Source organism: Aquarana catesbeiana, linkage group LG06 (assembly GCF_042186555.1).
Source record: "Aquarana catesbeiana isolate 2022-GZ linkage group LG06, ASM4218655v1, whole genome shotgun sequence".
NCBI classification, from domain to species: Eukaryota; Metazoa; Chordata; class Amphibia; order Anura; family Ranidae; genus Aquarana; species Aquarana catesbeiana.
Genome location: NC_133329.1, coordinates 173484498 through 173508756, shown reverse-complemented (window position 1 = coordinate 173508756; position 24259 = coordinate 173484498). Strand labels below are relative to the sequence as shown.

General features: G+C 42.8%; 1 protein-coding gene across 2 annotated transcripts in view; it reads left to right on the top strand.

Moving 5' to 3' along the window:
• The window catches only part of LOC141101798 (multidrug resistance-associated protein 1-like), a 716249-nt gene that overhangs the window by 512296 nt on the left and 179694 nt on the right, over positions 1-24259 (top strand). Inside the window, exon 20 of one of the 2 annotated variants that reach the window (XM_073591133.1) lies at positions 9981-10007. The exons of the other annotated variant lie outside the window; for it this stretch is intronic. Coding sequence (XP_073447234.1) covers positions 9981-10007 — 27 coding nt within the window. The remainder of the gene's footprint in view (positions 1-9980; positions 10008-24259) is intronic. 2 annotated transcript variants of the gene reach the window in all.

Genomic DNA, 24259 nt, shown 5'->3' with positions numbered 1-24259 from the left:
CCCAAACATGCTTCTTGCAGCACTGTTTTCTAATGTCCCGCAAAGCGCACCGTCCGGATGTGAAAGCACCCATTGCAATGAATGGGAGGCAGTTTTCAGGCAGTCTTCGTGCGCTTTACAGGCGCTATTTCTAGCGCTAAAACGATTGAAAACTGCCTCAGTGTGAAAAGGGTCTTTCAGCTTTTAGAGTTTGTAAAGGACCCTTCAAAACATATATTGTCTGAAAGCACGTGACCTGTACAAAAAAGAAAAGGTGCTACTGATTTTTAAGGCCCTGTGATATTTGCGCAAATGTTTATTAAAACAGTATTTTCTCTAAAAATACACAAATCATTATTGGCACAAAAAAACGCAGCACAGTTTACAAAATTCCTGCTAAATTCCCACTAAATATAAAGGCTTAACCTGTGTTGAGTTAATAAATTACAAATCTTTGTAAATTTTAAATTATGCCTTTTTGCGAAATGGTGAAAAATAAACGTAGGAAAAAATGTTAATATCCAAATTTCTCTAAAAATCTGCAGGTTTTCTTTTTTCTTTTACAGCTTTCAAATTTTGTAAAGACACCCCCCTCCCCCCCCAACCATATATTTGACAGCTTTTAGGTGAGATAGCTCGGATTTCGGGATCTTGTCCAAACGTACCTGAGCTCACCCCCTGGGTGTACTGTGCTGATTGCCACCAGCTCTGTTCTCCAGTCCATCTACAATGCTTGTGGATGACACCATGTGGGATGGACAAGAGTGGAGGGTCTGGTGAGGATCAGCACACCAAAACAAGTAGATCTGTCACAGCGGCTTCCCTGCACTGCTCTGCACCAGGAAACCTCTTCTGCACCATCCTGATCCCCAACCCCTCCCCCATGGTGTGCCATTCAGACCCCCCTGTGGTGTGCCATGGGTTTTTCTAACCCGTCCACCTTTTTAATTTCAGTAGGCTGCACTGCCTGCTGAAATGCAGGGAATGAAATTCAAACCCTTTTTTAAAACCTTGGTGCACCAAAAATGCACCGTGTTTGCCAATGCTTGGTGGTACCATTAAGAATTAATGGCACCCCTGTGCGTCTGCTAAGGAGTAGTGCGTTTGTGTGTAGGGGAACGCGTGCAATAATGCGCACATTCCCCAAAGCGCAGTAATGTGAACCAAGACTTATTCTGGGTTGCTTTGTGACTGTAAATATTTTTCAAGGGCGCATTGACTGGAAAAATTTACAGAAACTGCCTTAGGTGATCTCTTGTGAATTTGTTAAGGGTTTCAGTCTGGTAAACTTGTCAGACATAGTTGTGTTCTGTCTCTGCAACATTGTATCAAGTCTGTATAGCCGTTTACTTTCTGCAGTAGCTGATTCATTACACTGTCAGTGGCGAGCACAGGACTGCAAATACACTGAATACCAATAAAAAGTGCCATGCAACACCTCTGTATTTTTAACATTTTTAACATTCTACAGGCCTGATGTATTTTTAACATATGTTATATAACCTCCATTCTTTGTGAACAGCAATATTATCTGTGAATCTTTGTTTCAGAGGCAATAGCCAAAATCATAAAAATTTGTTATTATGGTGTATACAATGTGAAAATGTGAACCACAGTCCAAATCCCTAATATCTGTAAATTTCAGGGTACATGAATAACACATAAATGTCCACAAACATAAATAAATCTCTTCACATGCTTTTCTCAAAATCTTGTGCAATCAGTGCATATTCCTTGCTCCTTCACCGCCATTACTACCACAGGTGAGTCCCACCACCCTTCATAATATGCTCTCACCTTAACATGTGGACCTATTACACTGGAATTTACGCAGCGCTGACTTTCTGACTACCTTTCAGTTTTGGAGGCCCCTTAATGCCAGGACAGTTCAGACACCCCCAAATTACCCCTTTTTAGCAAGTAGATACCCCAACATATTTGCAGAGTATGGGCATACCATACTTTTTGGAAGCCTAGCCATGTACATGGGCCCAAAATCCATTTACCACCTTCAGGCTTTCAGGGTGTAACTATTTCTTTTCCTGACTACCTATTACAGTTTTGGAGGCCCTAAAATGCCAGGATGGTTCAGACACCCCCCAAATGACCCATTTTTTTGGAAAGACACCCCAAGGTATTTGCTGAGAGGCATGTTGAGTCAATAGAAGATTTTATGGTGTGTGTGTGTATATGTGTATGTGTGTGTGTGTGTGTGTATATGTGTATATGTATATATATATATATATATATATATATATATATATATATATATATATATATATATATATATATATATATATTATACTGGGCGTGACAGAACTATGATGTCATTACATCTACTTAGAAGTACTGCTGGATTGACGCAAATGGCAACAGATGCCTCCATTCACATCCATTGATGTGGATGAAGAATGCTCTGCCAAAAAAAGTATAGGAGCTACTGCCCACTGACCACCCCATGCTCCCAATGCTGGGCATACATGTTCTTTTTTTTTTTTATTTGTGGGTGGAGAAATTTCCCCCTGCAGCACTGCAGGCACTGATGTATGTATGCTGACAGCAGCACCGTGCTGCTATCAGAATACACAGTTCAGTGCTGCAGCTAATTGGCGTTCCTGCAAAGTAATAAGTTAAAGGGGTTGTGGCGCTGGTGGCTCCTCCCTGCATCGAGTGTCCACGTTGGAGAAGCGATTTCCTTGGTGGACACCTGTGCGGGCGTGCTCCCTATTCCCGCATCTGTGTCCATTCACACAGAATGCAGGGCTCGACCCCGTCCCCCGTTGCCACATCATTGGATTTGATTGACAGCAATGGGAGCCAATGGCTGCGCTGCTATCAATCTATCCAGTCAGGACACGAGACACCAGCTAGAGATGGTGTGCTCATTCCCGGACGGAGGACAGTGTTTACGTAAGTAAAACTGGGGGGCTGCAGCACTACAGAAGGTTTTTCACCTTGATGCATAGAATGCTTTAAAGTGGAGTTCCACACAAAAATGGAACTTCCGCTTTAAGGGAAGGTGACCCTATCTTTTTAGAGGGTTCCAGCTCCCAATTCCTTCCGGGGCATTGCGGCACCGGAAGAAAGTTCACCTCTCCCCCCTTCCTCTCGGCAATCATCTGGGACACGTCACAGGTCCCAGATGATTGCACGGCCAGTCACAGAGCGCACCAGGCTGTGAAGCCACAGCCGGGCGCCCACAATGAAAATCCCGGCGCCCAGAGAGGAGGGGGAGATGAGCGGGGCTTCGGTCCCCCACATCGCTGGACCCTGGGACAGGTAAGTGTCTGATTATTAAAAGTCAGCAGCTGAAAGTATTTGTAGCTGCTGACTTTTAATTTTTTTTTTTTTTAAGTTGGAACTCCACTTGAAAAGGTGAAAAACCATGAGGGTTTACAACTCCTTTACCAATAACACACAGTAACAATATAACATTAATGTGGATGTAAACCCTTACATACAGTATACCCAGTGAAGTGAACAGCCTCAGATGATACAGCGGGATGAAAGAAATCTCTGTATACATGTATATCTTCTGTCTTCACCTTGATATACTGTTTATAAAGTGCACGTTCTGTTAGAATTTTCACTTCCGGATTTCCATGTAGGAGGAGAAAGTTCTCAGGCTGATAACGGACGAACGGAGCAGGACAAAGCTAGGGGACATAGGGCTTTGAACAGAGATCACAAAACACTACAGATATGTGTTTAGCTCAAATTTCAGGTTTAGATCCACTTCAACTAAATGAAACACCACAACATTTCCAGCCTTTGAGGGTCTCTCAGAATGTGATAGAGAGTTTCCTGACTAACATCTTTAGAAACCCTTCTTTGTGCAGAATTGTGTGTGTGCTGTACCCTAGACTAATATTCCACTAGTGTGTGGTATTGACAGAAATAGTCCTTGATGCAGAAGCCATGTTGGCCAGGGCAGGTGGGAAAAAAAAGGGTGTTGCGCCTCTCTGTGCGTTTACTACAGATATAACATCTTTTTTGGGGTGCCCTTTGTGTTGGGGTACCTGGGAGGACATCTGGAAAATGCTTCAAATGAGCTGGCTAACTGCATCCATATTTTGGCTTTGGGCCACAGTACCTTCTGGATACAAAAGGGCTGTGATGATCGCTTCCTGAAATTTTGGGAAGAATTCAGTTCTTCCAGAAGTTTTATAAATAACAAAAATATTGTATATAGCCAATTGAAATAAATAAATATATATATATATATATATATATATATATATATATATATATATATATATATATATAATATATATATATATATATATACACTTTTTTGTACCACAGTCTAAATCTGTGGGAAACTAAATACGGCTTCATCATTTGGTCATTGAAGTCTACACCTCCCATATAAAGATAATATTCGTGGACACAGGGGCTTTTCAATGACACCAGACACACCGTGTTAATTTGGACTGTCTTGTCTGCGTGAATGGAAGACAGGATGAATACATCCTATTTGTCCTTCCACTTCACTGCGAGTAGTTTTTCATTGCGCAAGCAGGCTTTTCTAAATGGAGAGGTAATGACCCATGTATCACACTTGCATAAAAGTTGTCCATGTACAAACTGTACCCCTTAAGGAACAAGGTTAACAAGTGCCAAACTATCTTGCCACTGCTCCCCATGTAGTCTGGGCATTCGGGGGGGGCGCTCCACTTGACTGTTTTTTTTTTTTTTTTCCCCTCATATATTCTAAAGTGGTATACATAACCTGTGGTCCTTTCACAAAGCTTATAGAGTTTAACCCCATAGCTGGTACGTTCGCTGGGGAGATATTACTTTATTGTAAATCTCGTCAAAAGGACTCCTCAATGCAAATGTTTTGTTGGGGCGTATACACACCTGCCAATTTCTGGGAGAGGTATTTTTTGAGGGGACAAACTCTGTGAAGTCGTTCATAGTGAGGGTCGCTCTGGGGACGTCAGAGGGTATTGTCACTGAAATGCATAAAACACTTGTTTAATTTCTTTTCCTGGCCGTTGCAGCAGAGAACATGGGCATATGATGAATCGGGTCTGTGGATCAATATGACTGCAATTCATTTTTTTTTTTTATGTAATGCCCATGTTAAGGGTTAGACCCAAAAAAGTTTTACATTCAAAAACCATGATCGGTCTCCACACTAAAGGCCTGGTAGCGGCTAAACGCAAGTGCTGACAGTAATCAATGCTGATCCTGCTAACACTCTGCTTTTTGAGGACACTATAGGAATGGGGATACTAGTATAGTTCTATTTGTGATCAAGATACTGATCCGTACAGACACTACACTTTTAATCGCAGTGATCAGTGGCTTATAGTGTGACTGTGATGGCGCTAACTGACCCTGACTGGGAGGAACGCTAACTGATTCTGACACTATCGGACTTCGCTAGAGACACCAATACACTGATCAGTGATAATACTGTACACTGACACTGTATTAATGACACTGGTTGAGTGACAGGAAAATTAAAGGGTTAACTGGAGGACAATGAAAGGGTTAAATGGGTCTAACATGTGTGTGCAAGTGCAAATGTGCTGTCTTAACTCAGTGGTCACTGAGAAGTTTCTGTGTCTACAAATAAGACACAGAACCACTCTGTGATTGGCTACAGTCGATCAGCAGGTTCACGGCCAAAATCATTGGCTGAAACCTGCTGACAAACTTGTGCTTTAGCCAATGACAGCATGAGTCTGTAGGGGGCGCACATGCACGCTCCAAACCTAAAAGAAGGCCGTGATCATGCCTGTACCTGCTGCCCGCTCGTAGTATATTTACTGTGAGCTGTCGGCAGGTGGGTAATGGAGCTGAAGGTGCAAGGATGATACACTGATTGCACAAGATTTGGTGAAAAGCACATATGAAGAGATTTACTTATTTTTGTGAACATTTGTGTGTTATTCATGTTTACTGAAGCTTAAGGATATTAACCACTTGACCACCGGAAGGTTTTACCCCCTTAATGATCAGGCCATTTTTTGCTTTTCAGCACTGTGCAACTTAGCTGGCAATTGCACGGTCTTGCAATACTGTATGTGAATGAAATGTATATAATTTTTTTTACACAAATAGAGCTTTCTTTTGGTGGTATTTAATAACCACTGTTTTTTTTTGTTTTTTGTTTTTTATTATTATATAAATGAAAAAAGACCAAAAATTTTGAAAAAACAAGCTATATTTTCTGCTTTCCGTTATAGCATATCTATTAGGATCAAATTTCTTCATAAATTTAGGCCAGAATGTATTCTGCTACATGTCTTTGGTAAAAAAAAAAAAATCCCAATAAATTGTCATTTAATTGTTGTTGTGTGTGTGAAAGTTACAGCGTCTACAAACTATGATCTATATATTTAGAAAATTGATAATTTGTGATGTACTGAGGGCTTTCTTCCTTTTTTTTTTTTTTTTAGTTGTAATTTTTCATCAGTTTTTTTACAAAATGTAAGAAATGAAAAGTTTTTTTCCACATTTTTTTTTTTTTTTGTACAGTACAGCGTCATCATTTGACTGGTGTGGAGGTGATCAGGGATACGGACTGGTGACAGTATGTAAAAAAAAAAAAAAAAAAAAAAAAGAAAAAAATTTTATACATCTTTATTCAATTTTTTTTTAACTTATTTTTTTACTGTAATCAAAATAGCTTAGTGTCACTAGGGGGTAATTGGGGATTTTTTTTTATACGGTTATTGCTTATACAGTGATGATCACTAGATAAGCAATCGTTTTAACTGTCACAAACAGCTTGCTTCCAGTTGTGATCAGTAGTTTGCTACAGCTAAGCAAATCACATGGTTCACGTAGCCAGGTACTATGCGATTACTGTCGGCCAATCGCAGATCACAACAGTAAGCAAGCTGTTCATTAATGCAAAGCCATTCATGACAGGTTGTTTACATTGTTATCATGTGATTGCTGTGACCAATCCTAGCGATCACGATACCTGGTTACCGGTAACAATAATCCAATGTGTCCAGTGGACACAGCGTTACAGGAGGGATGCGCTGCACGCTCCTAACCCAGAAGAGGCAGAGGCACTAATGTATATGTGACTGAGTCTGCAGCTGCTGCCATGCTGCAGTAATTGTACTGTGGCGGGGCGGCAAGTGATTAAGGATTTGGACTATGTTCACATTTTCATGTTTGTACAATAATACATGATTATAATTTTATTATCTTTTTTTTGCTGTGTGACATCTGATTTCGACTATAGTCTTTGCAACAAAGATTTACAGGTAATATTGCTGCACAAAAAGGATAATAGCCTACATAACATATTTAAAAATACAGAAACATCACTGCCGTGCAGCACGTCTTATTTGTATTCATTTTACATGGGAAGTATATAACAGTGTGTTCTGCAACAACTTAACATAGGACATTGCTTGTCTATTAGGTTTGCACAGAGAATAATTTTACTTATTATTGTCCATATATTAATACTTAGCTCCATCAAGTGGCCGTATGCTATATTTATTGTTTTTATTTTCCATTCAAGTAGCACATAATTTAGCATGTTTACATTAGTTTTTTCTTTTTTTTTGCCCCATGCACACAAACAAATGTATCTGCGCTTTCAATGAGCGAATGGCTATGCATATCTTTGTAAATCAATCCCTTAGTTTTACAGTGCAGTCTTCTCCTAAGATTGAAGGTTTGAGAATGTTACAGTTGAAAAATAATAATTAGGAGTGCATATGGCACTGAATCAACTATCCGTTGAGATATTACCTAGGGTATATAATGTCACAAATCCTTTCCTAGTTATACCGACAATAGAGAAAGTATACAGCATGGATCATAAATGGCTGTAATGTGGTATTATCTCTTGTTCCCTACACCATATTTAAACACATCTTAAATACATCTAATTATGTCTGAAAAAAATAAAACAAATACTCCTTTATACACACCCTCTTAGATGCTGAAAGTGCACAGTGCTTCTAATGTACTAAATAAAATGTGCTATTTAAACATACCAAAAGAAAAAGCTCTATAGAATAAAGTGCATAGGAGAAGAACACCGATCAGAATGTTGTACGGGTAGGGAGGTTACTGCTAGTGAAAATATATAAGTGAAATCATTAACAACATATGGTGACAAGGATAAACGAGTGTCTTGCACAAAATGTATTGTGAGGGGGTTCCAAGAAGGGAGGAAGAAAAAGAAGGAAACCAAAAAGTTGGTAGCACACACCGTGATAAAAGTTCTAGAAGGCTCAGGTTGAAGCCAGTAGGGATAAATTTAGGCCTCATGTACAAAGGATGTTTTGCTTCCCTTCTGGCAGTAGAGTTTTGGCAGAAAAAAAAAACATATAGCGCATTTAAGCACATTAAGGCACGTCAAGTGCTTGGGTGTTCATTTAATTGGCCAGAACAATAATTTATTCTGGCTATTGAATTAAGGTCCAGAGTGCTAAATGTACTTGGCGTTAAAGTTTCGTTTACATGCGTCAGGTGTTTTTTGCCGCCCAAAACGCTGCTGCTCCTGGATGCACTGACGGTGTATTTTTTTCCATTTTTTACATTTGGACTCTTGCCTCTAAATGACTGCATGCGCTTTAACACATAGGCTAACATGTAGGTGCATTTGGATAAAATGCCGCAAGACCCTAGGAGTAGCTGAAAAAATGTGCATTGTGTCTGAGGCCAAAAGGCTCCAGGGTTGAAGGATGGCCAGGAATTTATTAATTTTCTCTGTCAATTTGGCTTCAGTTTTCTCATGTAGCATGAATGAGTTGATTCTGTTCTTTGTTTCAGTAAGGGAGACAGTGGATGATTTCCAGGCTCTTGCAATTGTTTGCTTAGCTGTTGTCAAGACATGATGAAGAAGTTGGAAGCTATTTTTGGAAAGGCCAGATGGTTTAAGACCTGCTTAGAGGGGAATCTGTCGGCTGATCCCTGCTGAGCAGGTGGATGCCTGGTCTATATCTGCTCCACTTACGCAGAGCGGACACAGACACGGCTGGCTGTCCTCTATGGGCTGTAGCATGTTTACCCCCAACTGGCATCCGATCCTACCCACCTGATGTCTGGGGAGACAGGATCAGACTGTATGTCGACAGATGTCAACAGACACATGTCCATAGTGGAGACTGGAGGGCCCGATTGGGTCCATCTAAAAAACTTAACAGGCGGACCCAATCGTTTCGCGCCAAGGGAAAGGGCCCTAAGATTTAGCAGAGCTTGTTGGGCTAAGAAGGGAATCCAGAGTTCAAAAGCTTAGAGATCAGTTGAAACACTTGTAGCCAAAATTTTCTAACTACAAGACATGTCCACCATACTGTATATGGAGAGTAGTTCCCAGTTGTCTGCACCCCCTCAAACATAGCTATTGATACCCAGGCTTCCAGTGAGCAGTTCTAGAGGGTACCAAGTACCAGCATGTTAAAGTGTTGTAAACGGCTGAAGAATAAAAAAATTATTAAATACCTGTAAGGCAACGGCATAATGTGCTAGTATACATTGCATACTAGCGCATTATAAAATACTTGCCTAAGAACGAAGCCCTTCCAGCGGGGCCAGCTCACTGCTGTGATGGCTGACATCTTCCCTCTGCATTTCTTCCGTGTTCACTGGCTCTGATGCTGCAAGTTGCCCGAGCCGCAATGACGTCACTCCTGCGCATGTGCTTGAGAGCCGCCAGCACAGGCTCTGAAGGTCTGGCACTCTAAGCCGGACCTTCAGATCGCATGCGCCAATGTCATTGGCTGCATGCATATTGAATATCTCCTAAACTGTGCAAGTTTAGGGGATATGCATAGTACCTACAGGTAAGCCATATTATAGGCTTACCTGGTGGGTACAAGTGATATAACAGAGTTTATAACCGCTAAGAAGTTACAGTTGGTTTCAACTGCCAGGACATTCCATTAGATTATTTAGTTTTGTGTAAAATGCAAAAAGTATTGTTATTTGGTCTACAGAGATCAGATCATGCAATAAGACTACAATATCCCTAACTATTTATCTTTTTTTATCTTATGCTGCCATGTATGCAGAGCATACAGAACTGGAGGAGGAAGAAGGTTTGTCTTGGAGCATGCTGGTGTTTGTTTTGTGCATGTGTAATACAGTTAAAGTAGAACTGTTTTATAGTGTTTTAGGAATGCATGGGGGTGGATTTACTAAAGGCAAATAAATTGGGCACTCTGCAAGTACAGTTTCAGTCATTTTCCCAAGCTTTGTAAATGTGGTAAAGCTTTGCTGTTTTTCGTCATCCAATCATGTGCAAGCAAAAAGTTTTTTTTTTTCTTGCACCTGATTGGGTAGTATTGACAAAAAGCTTTACCAGGTTATATTTACTAAGGAAAATGAGTGCAACTGCACTTGCAAAGTGCACAGTCTATATATGCCTTTAGTAAATCAACCCCAGTGAGTCAGTAGAGATCCTTCGATAATTTTACGTGGCCTGGTTTTTAAGTTAATGGTATTTGATGGTTGAACTGCTAGAAATTTATTATGGAATGCTATGTGTTGATATTGATATGCAGTGTTTTATGTAACTGTTTTTAACTTTTTTTTTAGCTTTTTTCTTTTTGACGTGTCTGTTTTTGGTAGACTGTGGCCTGGTTTCCTTTTCCTATTGTTGTAGCATCACCTGGCTTTATGTAGGGCAGCAGTGTTACTTGACCTTTGCCAAGTTCTCTTCTATTCTGATGTAAAATGCAGCAGGGGGGAGGGTAGCAAGTTCTTGCTGACCTCTGTTCAAGGCTGTGCAAGAAGTATCTATCTGGCAGTTCTGAAGTTTTGCATATGGCGTTGTACTTTCAAGGGGGTGTGGGGCAGTCTCCAGGTAATGTTTCTGTAAAGAGCTTTGTTGCTTTATGTCCCACCTTTAAGACCCCTTTCACACTGTGGCGATTTTCAGGAGCTTTTGGGCTAAAAATGGCGCCTGTAAAGAGCCTGAAAAAACAGCTCCCCTGCAGTCTGTGTGCAAGCCTGAGTGCTTTCACACTAAGGCGATGTGCTGGCAGGACGTTAAAAAAACTGCTGCAAGCAGCATCTTTGGAGCGGTGAAGGAGCGGTGTATACACCGCTGCTAAATCGCTCCTGCCCATTAAAATGAATGGGCAGCACCGCTGTAGCGGGTCGTTTTAACCCTTTTTTTGGGCTGCTAGCGGAGGGTTAAAAGCACCCCGCTAGTGGCCGATAACCTGTGCAAAAACTACGGTAAAGCGCAGCTAAAAATAGCAGCGTTTTACTGTCAACGCCCGCCCCTCCAGTGTGAAAGCAGCCTAATACTCTTATTGATTATAAAGGCACTTTCAAATACTGAAGAATTGCTTCCACGTGTATTCACAAAGCTATGGACTATATCACTGAATGAATGACTTATGTTTTTTGTACACCAGCGGTGCATGTCCTTCCTACATGTGCCTCCCATGTCTTTAAAAAGTTTGATTGAGCTGCTTACTATTTTCTTGATGGTACCCACAAATTGCATTTTAATCTCGTGTACAAAAATCCTTCTAACTCAGCTATCAAAGTTGCATAGGATTGCTTCTATGCTGATGCCACTTTTATGTGATAACATAGAAGTCTATGGAGCTGAAATCGCACTGAAGTCCACCAGAAACCTTTTCCAAAGTCGCATTGATTAGAAGGGTACCATTGTGATTTCCCTCTTCATGCGATACTGTGAACCTGGGCTTGAGCACTTCCCAGGGGTGTTTTGCATTTTTTTATGCATTTTTGATACATTTCCATCCATTTCAATGGAGGCATACTTTTTGGTACTTTTTTTTTTTTTTTTTTTTGTTACCGGACCAAGCATGCACCAAAACTGCAACTGAAGCACAAGAAACCAGTGTGAAGAGCTACATGGGATTTAAAGGGATGCCGTTTTCTTCTGCTTTTCGACTTTTTGTTAACTGAACAAAAGTGGATCATTGTGAAATCCGCTTAATGGATACAGCGTTAATTCTCAGACAAGAGGATTATACTGCTTCCTACTGGAGATTAAACACTTGAAAACTAGTCGACGCTGCTATTAGCCAGCTATAACCCCTTCTACCCTTACTATGCTCCAGTTTTATGCTAGTGTCTTTGCAGAATGGACATCTTCTCTCTTTTGAGACAAGCAAACTCTTCTAGGGCCGAAACAACTAATCGATTAATTGACAACTAATCGATTATGAAAATAGCTGTCAACTATTTTCATAATCGATTAATCGACCAGCCGATTAGTCAGCCTGCATACAGAATGCATTATTTGTTTACATATCAGGAAATACAGTGCAACACACATACAGCTCAGTACACCATCCATACATGTCAGTAAGTGCCTGAGAACTTGTGAATGTGTGAGGAGCAATGCCTCATGGGACATGTAGTTCTGGGCAGGAAGTGAGTGGTTTTAAAAGGCAGAAGTTTATTTTACCTTGCTATGGGGCACTCTATACTATACTTTGCAGCTTGCTATTGGGGCACTCTGAAGGCAGGAGGAGCCAGAAGCGTTGGTGGGGGTGCCTTAGAAGAAGAGAATCGGGGCTGCTCTGTGCAAAACCATTACACAGAGCAGGAAAGTATAACATGTTTGTTTAAAAAAAAAAAAATCACCTTTAAGATTCTATGCAGGGAAGATCAGCATCTGAACCCAGGGAAGGTGAAAGCTGACAGACTGGAGGTAATAGAAGGCATTACAATTCATTTTTTTTTCTTTTTATTAGTTTTATATTATGAAGAACATACAACAGTTAGGCTGCGTCAACATAACACCAGCCATCATGTTGGCCATGCAGGGCCCAAAAGTACAGTGAGATGAAACAAAACAAAAACCCACTGAAAAACATAATCCAACTGACCATACAATTAGTATAATATCCCCCCCCCCCCACCCTTACACCTTGTCAGCTATACGAAGGCTTGTAGTTGCCCTGTTTTTCTGGCCGTAAGGAAAAAGAGAAGGCCAGCATTCACCACATGTACATTCAGTTGATAAACAATAGCTGTTGCCAATCCTAGAATGGAGCCAATAGCTGTGATATGATTCAGGTCAGGAGTTTACCTAGTTCCTAGACTGGGGTACCTCGTAATGCGTTTATAGATCAACTATTAGACTCGCTTATCAACCCACTGCGTCAGTAGAGTTATACCAAGCCTGCCACACTTTAGAAAACTTTTTTCACATCCCCTGGCCATGTAAAAGGCTTTGTAGAAGGGCATCATAGAATTTACCAATCCCTTCCAGAATACCAAATCCAGAGCCTCCTGTTTCTTCCATTTCAGAAGTATGGCCTTCCTCCCGTAAAAGAATAATGTGTTCAGAAGAGTCCTAAGAGCCCTAGAGGGCACTACCTCTTTGACCAAGCCTAGTAGGCAGACCCTAATAGTCGTGGGGATCGGTATCACCAGAAGCTCAGAAATGCACAACGTGACCACAGACCAAAGCCACTGGATCTGCGTACATTTCCAGAAGATGTGGTCTGCATCAGCAGGTGAGCGGGAGCATCTCCAGCACTTCCCTGAGACTGAGGGAAAGATTTTGACCAACCTAGCTGGTGTAAAATAGCTCCTATGCAGAAATTTGAATTGAATCAATTTGTCCCTGGCTGATATTGGGTGTTTAAAAGGTTGGATCCACGGGTCATCCCAGTCCTTCCCCTCCACATCCGGTATCTCTGATGCCCACCTGTCTCCACATCTAGTCAGAGCCTGTGGTAGCCTTTTGAATAGTAGTTTGTAGGTCACTGAAAGGGGTTTGACTAGCTCCTCATCCATTAGTATGGATTCTAAGTCTGACTGCAAAGTTTCTTTTCACAACCTTAAACTGCTCCTGGAAGGCATGCCGCAGTTGGAAATCTCTAAAAATGTACAAGTTAGATATATCATGTCTCGCCTTCAATTGTGCGAAAGTCAACAATTCCACATAGCAGGTAATGTCCTTAAGCATTTTTATTCCTTTTATCGGCCAGATCATATAATCCGGAATGTTATAAAACTGGGGCAGTGGGGGGTTCATCCACAATGGGGTAGAAGGGGAAATACCCAGATAACTGTGACATGCCAGCTTCACCGCCAAATCCCAGGCTTTAATAGTGGCTTTCATAGTAAGAGTAAGCGGGAAATTCGATCTAGTTCCCCTATAAAGAGCCAAGCGCAAGCTTTCATAGGATGCCAGAAATCCAGCCTCCAACACTGTGGCAATGACTGTGACTGAGTCCCCGTCATCCACCACCTGTGGACAAACACCAATTGGCCCAATAAATAGTACTTTTGCCAACCCCCCGATCACCAGGTTCCTGAAGCACTTTAATGCCTATCCTAGGGGGTTTAGAAATGAGCTAACTATGCCATCTAGTTTTTTAAAATAGGATTTTGGCACCCACGTTGACCGAGAGCAACATAATTTTAAGTAGGTTAATCCTACCTATTAAGGATAATTGTAACTTTGCCCAAGCCTGTGTTTTCTGTTTTAAGGATAGTTATTAGTGGAAGCAGATTAGGGAGAAATAATCATAAACCTTTGCAGTAATTTTCACCCCCAGATATTTGAAGACACCCATTGCAGTGGGAGGCCTGGGCTTGCCCCTACACTAGCTCCCTCATCTATGGGTAGAATGGATGACTTGCCCCAGTTTACCCTCAACCCTGAGAAGGAAGCAAATGTATCCAAGATAGCCAGCACTGCCTATAGGGAAGTAACTGGGTCTTTCAGAAACGGAAGCAAGTCGTCTGCATACAGTGCGAGGAATTAATTAATCGTGCCTACCCTTATGGCCCCAACCTCCCCGGACAACCGAAGGGCAACCGCAGTAGGTTCCATTGCAAGGGCAAATAGGAACAGGGAAAGTGGACACCCCTGCCTAGTGCCCCTACCTACGTTGAAAATTTCAGACACTGCCTGGGGTGTTTATAGAGCATGGATATCCATCTCCTATACGTTGGCCCAAAACCCATGTATTCCAAAACCTTGTGCATGTAATTCCACTCTACTGAATCGAATGCTTTTTCGATCTCTATGGACACTATAATTCTAGTTTAAGACTCCAATGAAGAAAGCTGTAAATGGGTGAAAAGTCTTCTCAGGTTTGTGTCTGTAGATTTACCTGGCATAAACCCAGTTTGGTCAATGTTTACTATAGAGGCAATGACCTTTGCCAACCTAGTGGCTAGTACTTTGGTTAGGATTTTTAGGTCAATATTGGACCAATGGCTTTATTACAATTACATTTAAAGTAAACTTTTACCAGTATTGTGCATTATATTTAAAATGATTATATCCATGAAAAAAAAAGTCTCAGCTTTTAGTACTACTTTAATATAAAAGATTTATATCTCCCTTCATATAGCTTTGTGTCTGACTCCTAGTTAAAATGCCCATATATCCTACTTCTTGGCGTATTTATTATTATATATGATAGAATTAATATATATTATTACTTTCACTGTTTCACAGTATAAATTAACCCCTTATATCTGCACTTTTTATACTATTAAGGGCTAATTTTAGCTTTTTTTAACCCCATGATGACAGGTTATACAAAAAAAAGTATGCTGCTGCTACTAAATGTCTTAAGGCCTGGTTCACACCTATGCATTTTTTGGTGCTTTTTGCAGAAACACAGTACAGTTCATTTAGCATGGTTTCTTATGGGACACGTTCACATTTTTTTCAGCCGCTGCATTTTATTATTTGGAAAGGGTCAAGGACTTAAACGCAAAAATTTTTTTTTTGCTTTTTTGGTTCAATAGACTTTAATGGAGAAGCTGCAAAAAAGCACTTAGTGTGTTTTTGCAGCAATTTGCATTTTTTAATCTGCCCACCAACAAATTGGCCAAAAAAAGCATAAAAAATGCAAAACTCAAATTACAGCAAAATCACGTGTGCAAAAATGCAGAACGCACAGAAAAAAAAAGCATTGTAGAAATGGATCAAAAGAAAACTGCATAGGTGTGAAGTGTGAACCAAGTCTTATGCTGGCCATACACGTATTGATTTTCGGACAAGAATATTCATACCTAGAGTATGCTGTCCAGTTCTGGGCACCAGTCCTCAGGAAGGATGTATTGGAAATGGAACGAGTACAAAGAAGGGCAACAAAGCTAATAAAGGGTCTGGAGGATATTAGTTATGAGGAAAGGTTGTGAGCACTGAACTTATTCTCTCTGGAGAAGAGACGCTTGAGAGGGGATATGATTTTAATTTACAAATACCATACTGGTGACCCCACAATAGGGATAAAACTTTTTCACGGAAGGGAGTTTAATAAGACATGTGGCCACTCATTAAAATTAGAAGAAAAGCGGTTTAACCTTAAACTACGTAGAGGGTTCTTTACTGTAAGAGCAGCAAGAATGTGGTATGCCCTTCCACAAGCGGTTGTCTCAGCGGGGACCATCGATAGTTTCAAAAAACGATTAGATAAGCACCTGAACGACCACAACATACAGGGATATACAATGTAATACTGACACATAATCACACACATACGTTGGACTTGTGTCTTTTTTCAACCTCACCGACTATGCTACTATATATGTTTTGTAACTAGGGGGACCGCCTGTGGTTGGTTATTTTATCTTTACCACTGCATATAGATATTTAAGAATAAATTCCTTTATTTTTAAACTTTACAAAACTTTTTTTAAGGTTATTATCCGATCAATCAAAACAATAATCAGCCAACTAATCGATTATGAAAATAATCGTTAGCTGCAACCCTAAACTCTTCCACTAGACTTTTTCTGATTTATCAATATCCTTTTTTTTTTTTTTCTTCTCCAATCAAGCTTCTTCCCTTACTGTAGAGCCAGGGAACTAATTCCTTTCACTTTTCCAGATCGGCTGATCCTCAGCATAGCCTGGGAAACTATACACAGACCCTGCCTTGCTGAATATTTGGATATTTGAGTCTGTGATCAGCCTCTATCTCCTCCTCACTTGCTTGCCTTCCAATCTGCCAGCTTCAGACCAAATGAAGTGGGATTTAATGACCGCAGTTTTACCTGTTCCTTCTGTTTGAAAACGAATCACAGTTTCAAAACCAAATGGATGCATCCACCCAATGCTGAACCTAAATTCTCTAAACCTATTTCTTCATGTGCCAAAATTCCAGAGAGAATCGAGATATGTTATTATTCTTTCAGATAAGGATCATTTCTGGCATCGGTGCACATTCATGATGCCTGTCTTTAAATCCATATCTTCACCCTCATGTTAACGTTTTATTCGTTTAGCTACAGTATGTGAGGCCAACACTTCCTATTTGTGCCCAAAGCTGTGCTTGCTCTACTGCTGGTTCTTCTGAGGACCCAAGGTATTCATGTCACAGGCTACCTGGCTGAAGGACTCCTCAGCCCCAACTTTATCAGCCAACATTCAAGACAACAGTCAACACAAGAGGTGATTCAGTTCCTTCAAACCTTTGGCTGGATAATCAACTATCCAACGTCTGCTCTTCAGCCCTCACAGTCTGGAGTACCTGGGTCTAATCTTGGACACAGCCCAAGCCAAAATCTTCCATCCACAGGGGAAAGTTGCTTTCATAGAGTCCCACACGAGGACCATCAGGTCAAAATGACAGATCGCTTCTGCGTGAGGTTTCTGGGTTTGATGGTAGCCCTCATTGAGGCAGTACCCTTTGCCCAGTTCCACTCCAAACCTTTTCAGTCCAACATACTCATGACATGGAAGCAGCAAACCAAATGCTTCTTTCCAGCCAGACAAAGCTCTCCCTACAATGCCCTAACTGTCCAGAGAATTGGTCCCCACAAGAGTCGAAACTTCAGGTCGACATTCTGGAACTGGGAACCATCAGATTCTCTCTACAGATTCTATCCCTTCTATAAGATCTCCAAGTAGGTAAAGGTGCAGTTTGACAGTGTCACCAGACTGGCCCAGAAGAACTTGGTACATAGATATACTCAGACTATAGAAGGCTATGACACCGGCAACATCAGTCTGCTGTTCCCCAGTAAGATGCGGACACAGGGTTAGAGGCTTTGTCCTTCCCAAGACTTTTTCAAAGCCTGTGGCCTCCGCAACTCAATCCAGGAATTACCAGTCCTGAAGAAAACCGCAACCAACATATACTATAGAACAGCCAACATATACTATATGCTAATCCACATCTAGCAACTAATATCTCAGAGTGATATACCGTATTGGCACTTTTTCTCCCTGTTGTCAGCACTTAAGTTGGAAGCTCAGTAAATGTTACAATGAAAAGCCAGTTAAATCTTTACTTCCTGTGATCTGTGGCTGGGGAGTAAGGACAACCATCTCTTCTTCCGAGTCATTGAACTGCAGCTGCTCCATCCCTGCACCTTTATCCGGATGCTGGACAGATGCATTCCTCCATCCAAGCTTGTCCTGTGCATAAATGGGTTCGTCAAAATGAGTCAAAACTTGCTGCATCAGCCATAAGATCTCAGTTTCCTTAGCTGGAGGTGAGCAAAGCAGACTGTTACTCTGCCCCATTGTGGACCCTTTAGCCTGGATTTCAGGACTGTCGGCTGGCAATTCTGGATAGTCCCAGGCAAAGGGAACCCCGCCCTGCTGCTGAGCAGAGTCTAGCAGCCATCCTTTAGGCGATCTCCAGCTCCCATTCCTAAATGGCCAAAAACTCCATATGTTCCAGTGCCCAGCGCACTTGAGATGTTAAGCATCTGTTCTTTTGTAATCCATGATTTTCTCCAACCGCCACTCAAGATCGCTCCCAATGTCAGGGTCCTCTGACAGCTTTCCTTACAACAGCCCCAGGCTGCCATAGCCAAATCCTTCCATTGGGCTGTTGTCTGCTATCCAAGGGCATGCATGGGCTACATGCCATCAGAGGGCTCTTTAGCTCTTGTCCAGCTGTATATCTGCCTGAACCAGCCTGCTTATTTCAGCTGCCCACTCCTTGTGCGGTTATTCTCAAAAAAAATGGATTTTTAATACAGCTTACCTGTAAAATCCTTTTCTTGGAGTACATCACGGGACACAGAGCACCATAATAATGACTAATTGGGTTATACGCTACCTTTAGGTGATTGGACACTGGCAACCAATAGTAAGACAGTTCCTCCCATATAACCCCTCCTATACAGGAAATACCTCAGTTTTGTAGCAAGCAATGACGATCCCAGAAAAGAGGGGAGGGACCTCTGTGTCCCGTGATGTACTCCAAGAAAAGGATTTTACAGGTAAGCTGTATTAAAAATCAATTTTTCTTTATCGTACATCACGGGACACAGAGCACCATAATAATGACTGATTGGGATGTCCTAAAGCAATGCACCTGAGGTGGGGGAACGCAATATCCCTAAGCCCAAAAAGGCCAGAGACTATAAAGCTGCCTGCAACACGCTGTGGCCAAAAACAGTCTCTTTTTGAGATCCAACATCCACCTGGTAAAACCTGCTAAATGTTTGAACTGAAGACCAATCAACCGCTTTGCAAACCTGAACCATAGACACCTGTTGGCGTACTGCCCATGATGCACTAACCCCTCTAGTGGAGTGTGCTTTTAAATCCCAAGGTGGAACCTTGTGCTTTAAACTATACGCTTGGATAATAGTCTGGCGAATCCACCCTGATATAGTTGAACTTGCTGTCCATTTTTAGGACCTTCCGGCAGGACAAAAAGGCAGTCAGTCTTCCGAAAAGAAGCGGACATCTTTAAGTAAACTTTGGTCGCCCTTACCACATCAAGCGAGTGAAGCGACCTTTCCTCCCTAGTTTTAGGGTTTGGAAAAAAGGAAGGTAGAATGATATCCTGATTCAAATGAAATTTGGAAACCACCTTTGGTAAAAAATCCGGACGAGGGCGCATAACCCTCTGTCCTGATGAAGAATCAAAAAAGGTTCTTTGCAAGAAAGGGCAGCCAATTCTGACTCCCTTCTAGCCGACGTTATAGCCACAAAAAAAAAAACTATTTCTTGGCTAATAGGACAAACGGAATATGCCCAATAGGTTCAAACGGTTGACTCTGTAAGGCTGACAGCACCAAGTTTAGGTCCCAGGGATATAAAAATAAAAGCGGTTTAACCGTGGCCTCAGGTGTGTTACGCCCTTGACAAAGGTTCGTACCAACGAATGGGATGCAATTGGTCTTTGGAAAAAAAATGATAAGGCCGAAATCTGTCCTTTAATTGTCCCTAAAGCCAGCTTCAAGTCTACTCCTGCTCGAAGAAAAGCAAGAACTCTTCCAATCGTCTACCTACGAGGGTTCCATTTCCTTTCCTCACACCAAGAAATGTATGACTTCCAGACTCTATAATAGCTCTAGAAACTGACTTTCTAGCGTTTATCAGAGTAGACAAGACTGAACCCATAATACCACGGTCTTTCAATACTCTGATCTCAATAGCCATGCCATCAAATTCAGCAACCATAAAGAAGGATGAAATATGGGTCCTTGAGACAACAGGTCTGGATGGCACGGAAGGACCAATGGGTCCCCCACTGCCAACTTCACAATCTCCGAGTACCAGGATCTCCGGGGCCACGCTGGGGCCACTAGGATCACTGGCTTTCATTCCTCCTGTATTCTGCGTAGTAAGTGCGGCAGAATTTGGATCGGAGGGAAGGCATATATCAGAGAATACTGATCTCAAGGGGCTACTAATGCGTCTATCCCGACAGCAAGCGGATCCTTGGTCCTGGATACAAATCTGTCCAGCTTGGCATTGAATCTGGATGCCAGCAGATCCACATCTGGGGTCCCCCAGTTTTGACAGATCTGTAGAAAAACTTCGGGATGCAGGGACCATTCCCCTGGCAACAATTTCTGGCGACTTAGGAAGTCTGCCTGCCAATTGTCCACCCCAGGTATAAACACTGCTGAAAGAAACGGCACATGCTTTTCTGCCCAAGTCAATATGTAATTTACTTCTCTTTGGGCTGCCCGACTCCTGGTACCTCCCTCGTGGTTGATATATGCCACTACCGTGGAGCTGTCGGACTGGACTCGGACAGGGAGACCCTGTAACCTGGATGTCCAGAAGCGCAGAGCCAGACGAGCTGCCCAAATCTTCAATAGAGTGATGGGCAAGATCCTTTCTGCCTGGGACCATATTCCCTGGACAGACGCCTCCTCCAGGACTGCTCCCTAGTCAAGACGACTGGCGTCTGTAGTTACCACTCTCCAGGCTGCTGGTGGAAAAGATTTTCCTTTTCTCAAATTGCTGGTTTTTAACCACCAAGAGAGGCTCTATTGTACCTGTGGGGATAGAACCATAGGATGATCTAAGGTTCGAGCAGACCTGTCCCAGGCTCCCAGAGTACTGTTCTGGAACACCCTGGAGTGGAACTGTGCATATGGAATTGCGTTGAAGGATGACACCATCTTGCCCAGCAACCTCATGCACAGCCGAATAGAAGGTCTTGGTTCTTTTTTTCACCTTCTGGACGAGTTCCACTATGGAAACAACCTTTAAGGGGGGTAAAAACACCCTTTCTTGGGCGGTGTCCAAGACCAGACCCAGATACACCAAGGCCTGGGTTGGACAAAGGGTTGACTTGTCCACATTTAGAATCCAACCTAGGCGTTGTAAAACCCGCACTGTTCTTGACACTTTTTGGATCAGGATGGGGCAAGAGCCATCCCTCGGGAGAAGGTCATCCAGATATCCTACCACGGAGATCTTCTGGGACCGTAGGGATGCCAACACCGGGGCCAGAATCTTTGTGAAAACCCTGGGGGCTGTGGCTAGACCTAATGGCAGTGCCACAAATTGAAAATGACGGCCCTCTACTGCGAAACGCAGAAACCTTTGATGTGGACCGAAGATCGGTACATGAAGGTATGCGTCCTTGATATCTATGGACGCCAAATAATCTCCTTTTCTCAGAGATTTTATTATTGAACGAACCGACTCCATACGGAAAGACCGGACGTTTACAAAGAGGTTGGGAGCTTTGAGGTCCAATATGAGTCTTACTTCCCCATTTGGTTTCGGCACGGTAAAAAGGTTTGAGTAAAACCCCTTGAATCTTTCTTCGTGTGGAACTTTGACAATTATCCCCTGCTTCAGCAGATGCTGCAAGGCTAGGAATAGGCATTTCCTTTTCTCTGGATCCGATGGGACCCTTGAGTACAGAAACCGGTTTGGAGGAATTTCCCGGAACTCTATTCTGTAACCCTGTGTTATAGTGGAAATGACCCATCTGTCTTGGACCAGATCTTCCCATGCATCCAAAAACAGCCGAAGCCTGCCCCCCACCCGTGAGAGCGGGGGCGCCCCTTCACAAGGTTGAATTGGAGTTGGACTTGGCTGGCTTTTGGTTCCAGGGCTTCCTCTGACCCTGAGGTTTTTTAAAACAAGACGGCTGAGGCAGTCGATACCGCTTGGGGGAAGAAGCACTAGGTCCTGGAGCATTGGGAATTTTATAAGAGGGTTGCTTACCTCTCCTTTTAGTAGGGACAAGGGCACTCTTTCCTCCAGAGATCTTTTGGAGATATTTATCCAGATCTTCACCAAACAAGCGCTCTCCATGGAATGTAAAAGCTGCAAGTAGCCTCTTGCATGGCGTCTCAGCAGACCAGTTCTTTAGCCACAAAACCCTGCGCTTATGTATGGACAGTAACGCAAAACGAGACATCTGCTGGATTGAGTCTTTTCATGCGTCCACTGCAAAACATAAAGCATGAGAAAGCTCCGCCAATTCCTCGGTAGGTTCCTCCTGACAGGGCAGGTTTTTTATTAACCTTTTAAAACAGTCTTTTAAGGATTTACAAATCCCAATATCTGCAACTGCTGGCTGAACTGCTGCACCAGCCACCGTAAAGGAGGCTTTTAATAAGGACTCTAGCTTTTTATTGGCCGGATCCTTAAATACCTGGGCATTATCCAGTGGGCAGGTTAAACTCTTATTCACTGAAGAAATGGCGGCGTCCACCAAAGGTGTACCCCATCTCTTCCTGAACTTTTCCTCCATAGGATATAAGATAGAAAACCTTTTTGGAGGTAAGTATATCCTGTCAGGATGATCCCAGTCTACGTAGATCACTTGCTCCAATAATGGATGCAAAGGGAACGCTTGGGAACCTTGCTGAGGTCGCAAGGATCCCAAAGTAGAACAGGAGAGTCTAGACTCCTGAACCGGGGGTAACTTAAACCCAACTCGTACCATCTCAGTCAGAGATTGGATAAACAATTTCTGGGAATGGGAGGCTGAAATTGGCTCCTCTGAACCTGAGTCCTCAGCTGAGGATTCTTCAGCCTCTCCTTCCTCCTGGTCTTTTATGGCCACCTCCTCCAAATCCTCTGCCCACTCTGGTTCCAGACCACCTGGACCCATCTGGCTATAAGAGTCCTGGTGCTCTAGTGATTCTCCACTTGGCCCGGGCTCAGGGGAGGGAGATCTATTACGCTTCTTCCCTCCCTGTGTTACAGAAGCAATCATGCCAGCTATTTTGCCTTCAAGGCCTGCTAATGCAGATGTCAAATAATCCTTTGTAACATAAGCCGAGGCAAGAATATTGGTAGTGGCCACTATGCCTGACAAATGCAATGGCTCAGCCAGGCCAGATGCCGCAGGTCTTTCAGGAGAGACTGAGGCTGCATCAGCATGAGGCTGGTCTCCTGTTTTCAAGGAAGGTACTCTTACCCCTGTGCTTGCCCTGCTCCCTGTACCTCGTTTTCTGGAAGACATTGCTTACATACGAGGAAAAAGTACTCCCCACAAGCTGTAACCAGCATTTAACCTATTGCAACTGTGTCCAAAAACCTCCAGACTTGCGTGCCCAAGTATCGCCCTATGTTGTCCCAGCGCACGCCAGGAACTCCAGCTCCTATAAAGCCTAACCTGGCAGTGGACTGAGCGCATGCACGCTCCCGCACGACCAGCGGCATGCACGCCGCACAGCGCATCGGCCGTGCCCAGGCGCACGCGGAACATCCGTGATGCGCACAGCAGCGGCGCACGCCAGGAGCGCACGTGCACAACGGTGGTGCATACGGCGGGTAGCGCCTCTGAGGACCTTCAAAGACCAGGTCCCCCATTCTTTGGGGGCCACACCCTTGGAGTAAGGCACCCTTCTGGTTTACCTTGGGCAAGCTATGACCAGGAATACCAACTTAACAAGGGTCCAGCGCCATATAGGACACATTACAAGCAAAACCTCGCTCTTGAGCCCAGGCTCGGGTACCATCCACTTTAGCTTTCTTATGCCATCCCAATGGATCCGATTATAACATCCTCACTGGGACATTATTTGAAGAGCTTCAACAGCCATGACCATCACCTTCAAGACACTGGCGAAAAAACTGAGGTATTTCCTGTATAGAAGGGGTTATATGGGAGGAACAGTCTTACTATTGGTTGCCAGTGTCCAATCACCTAAAGGT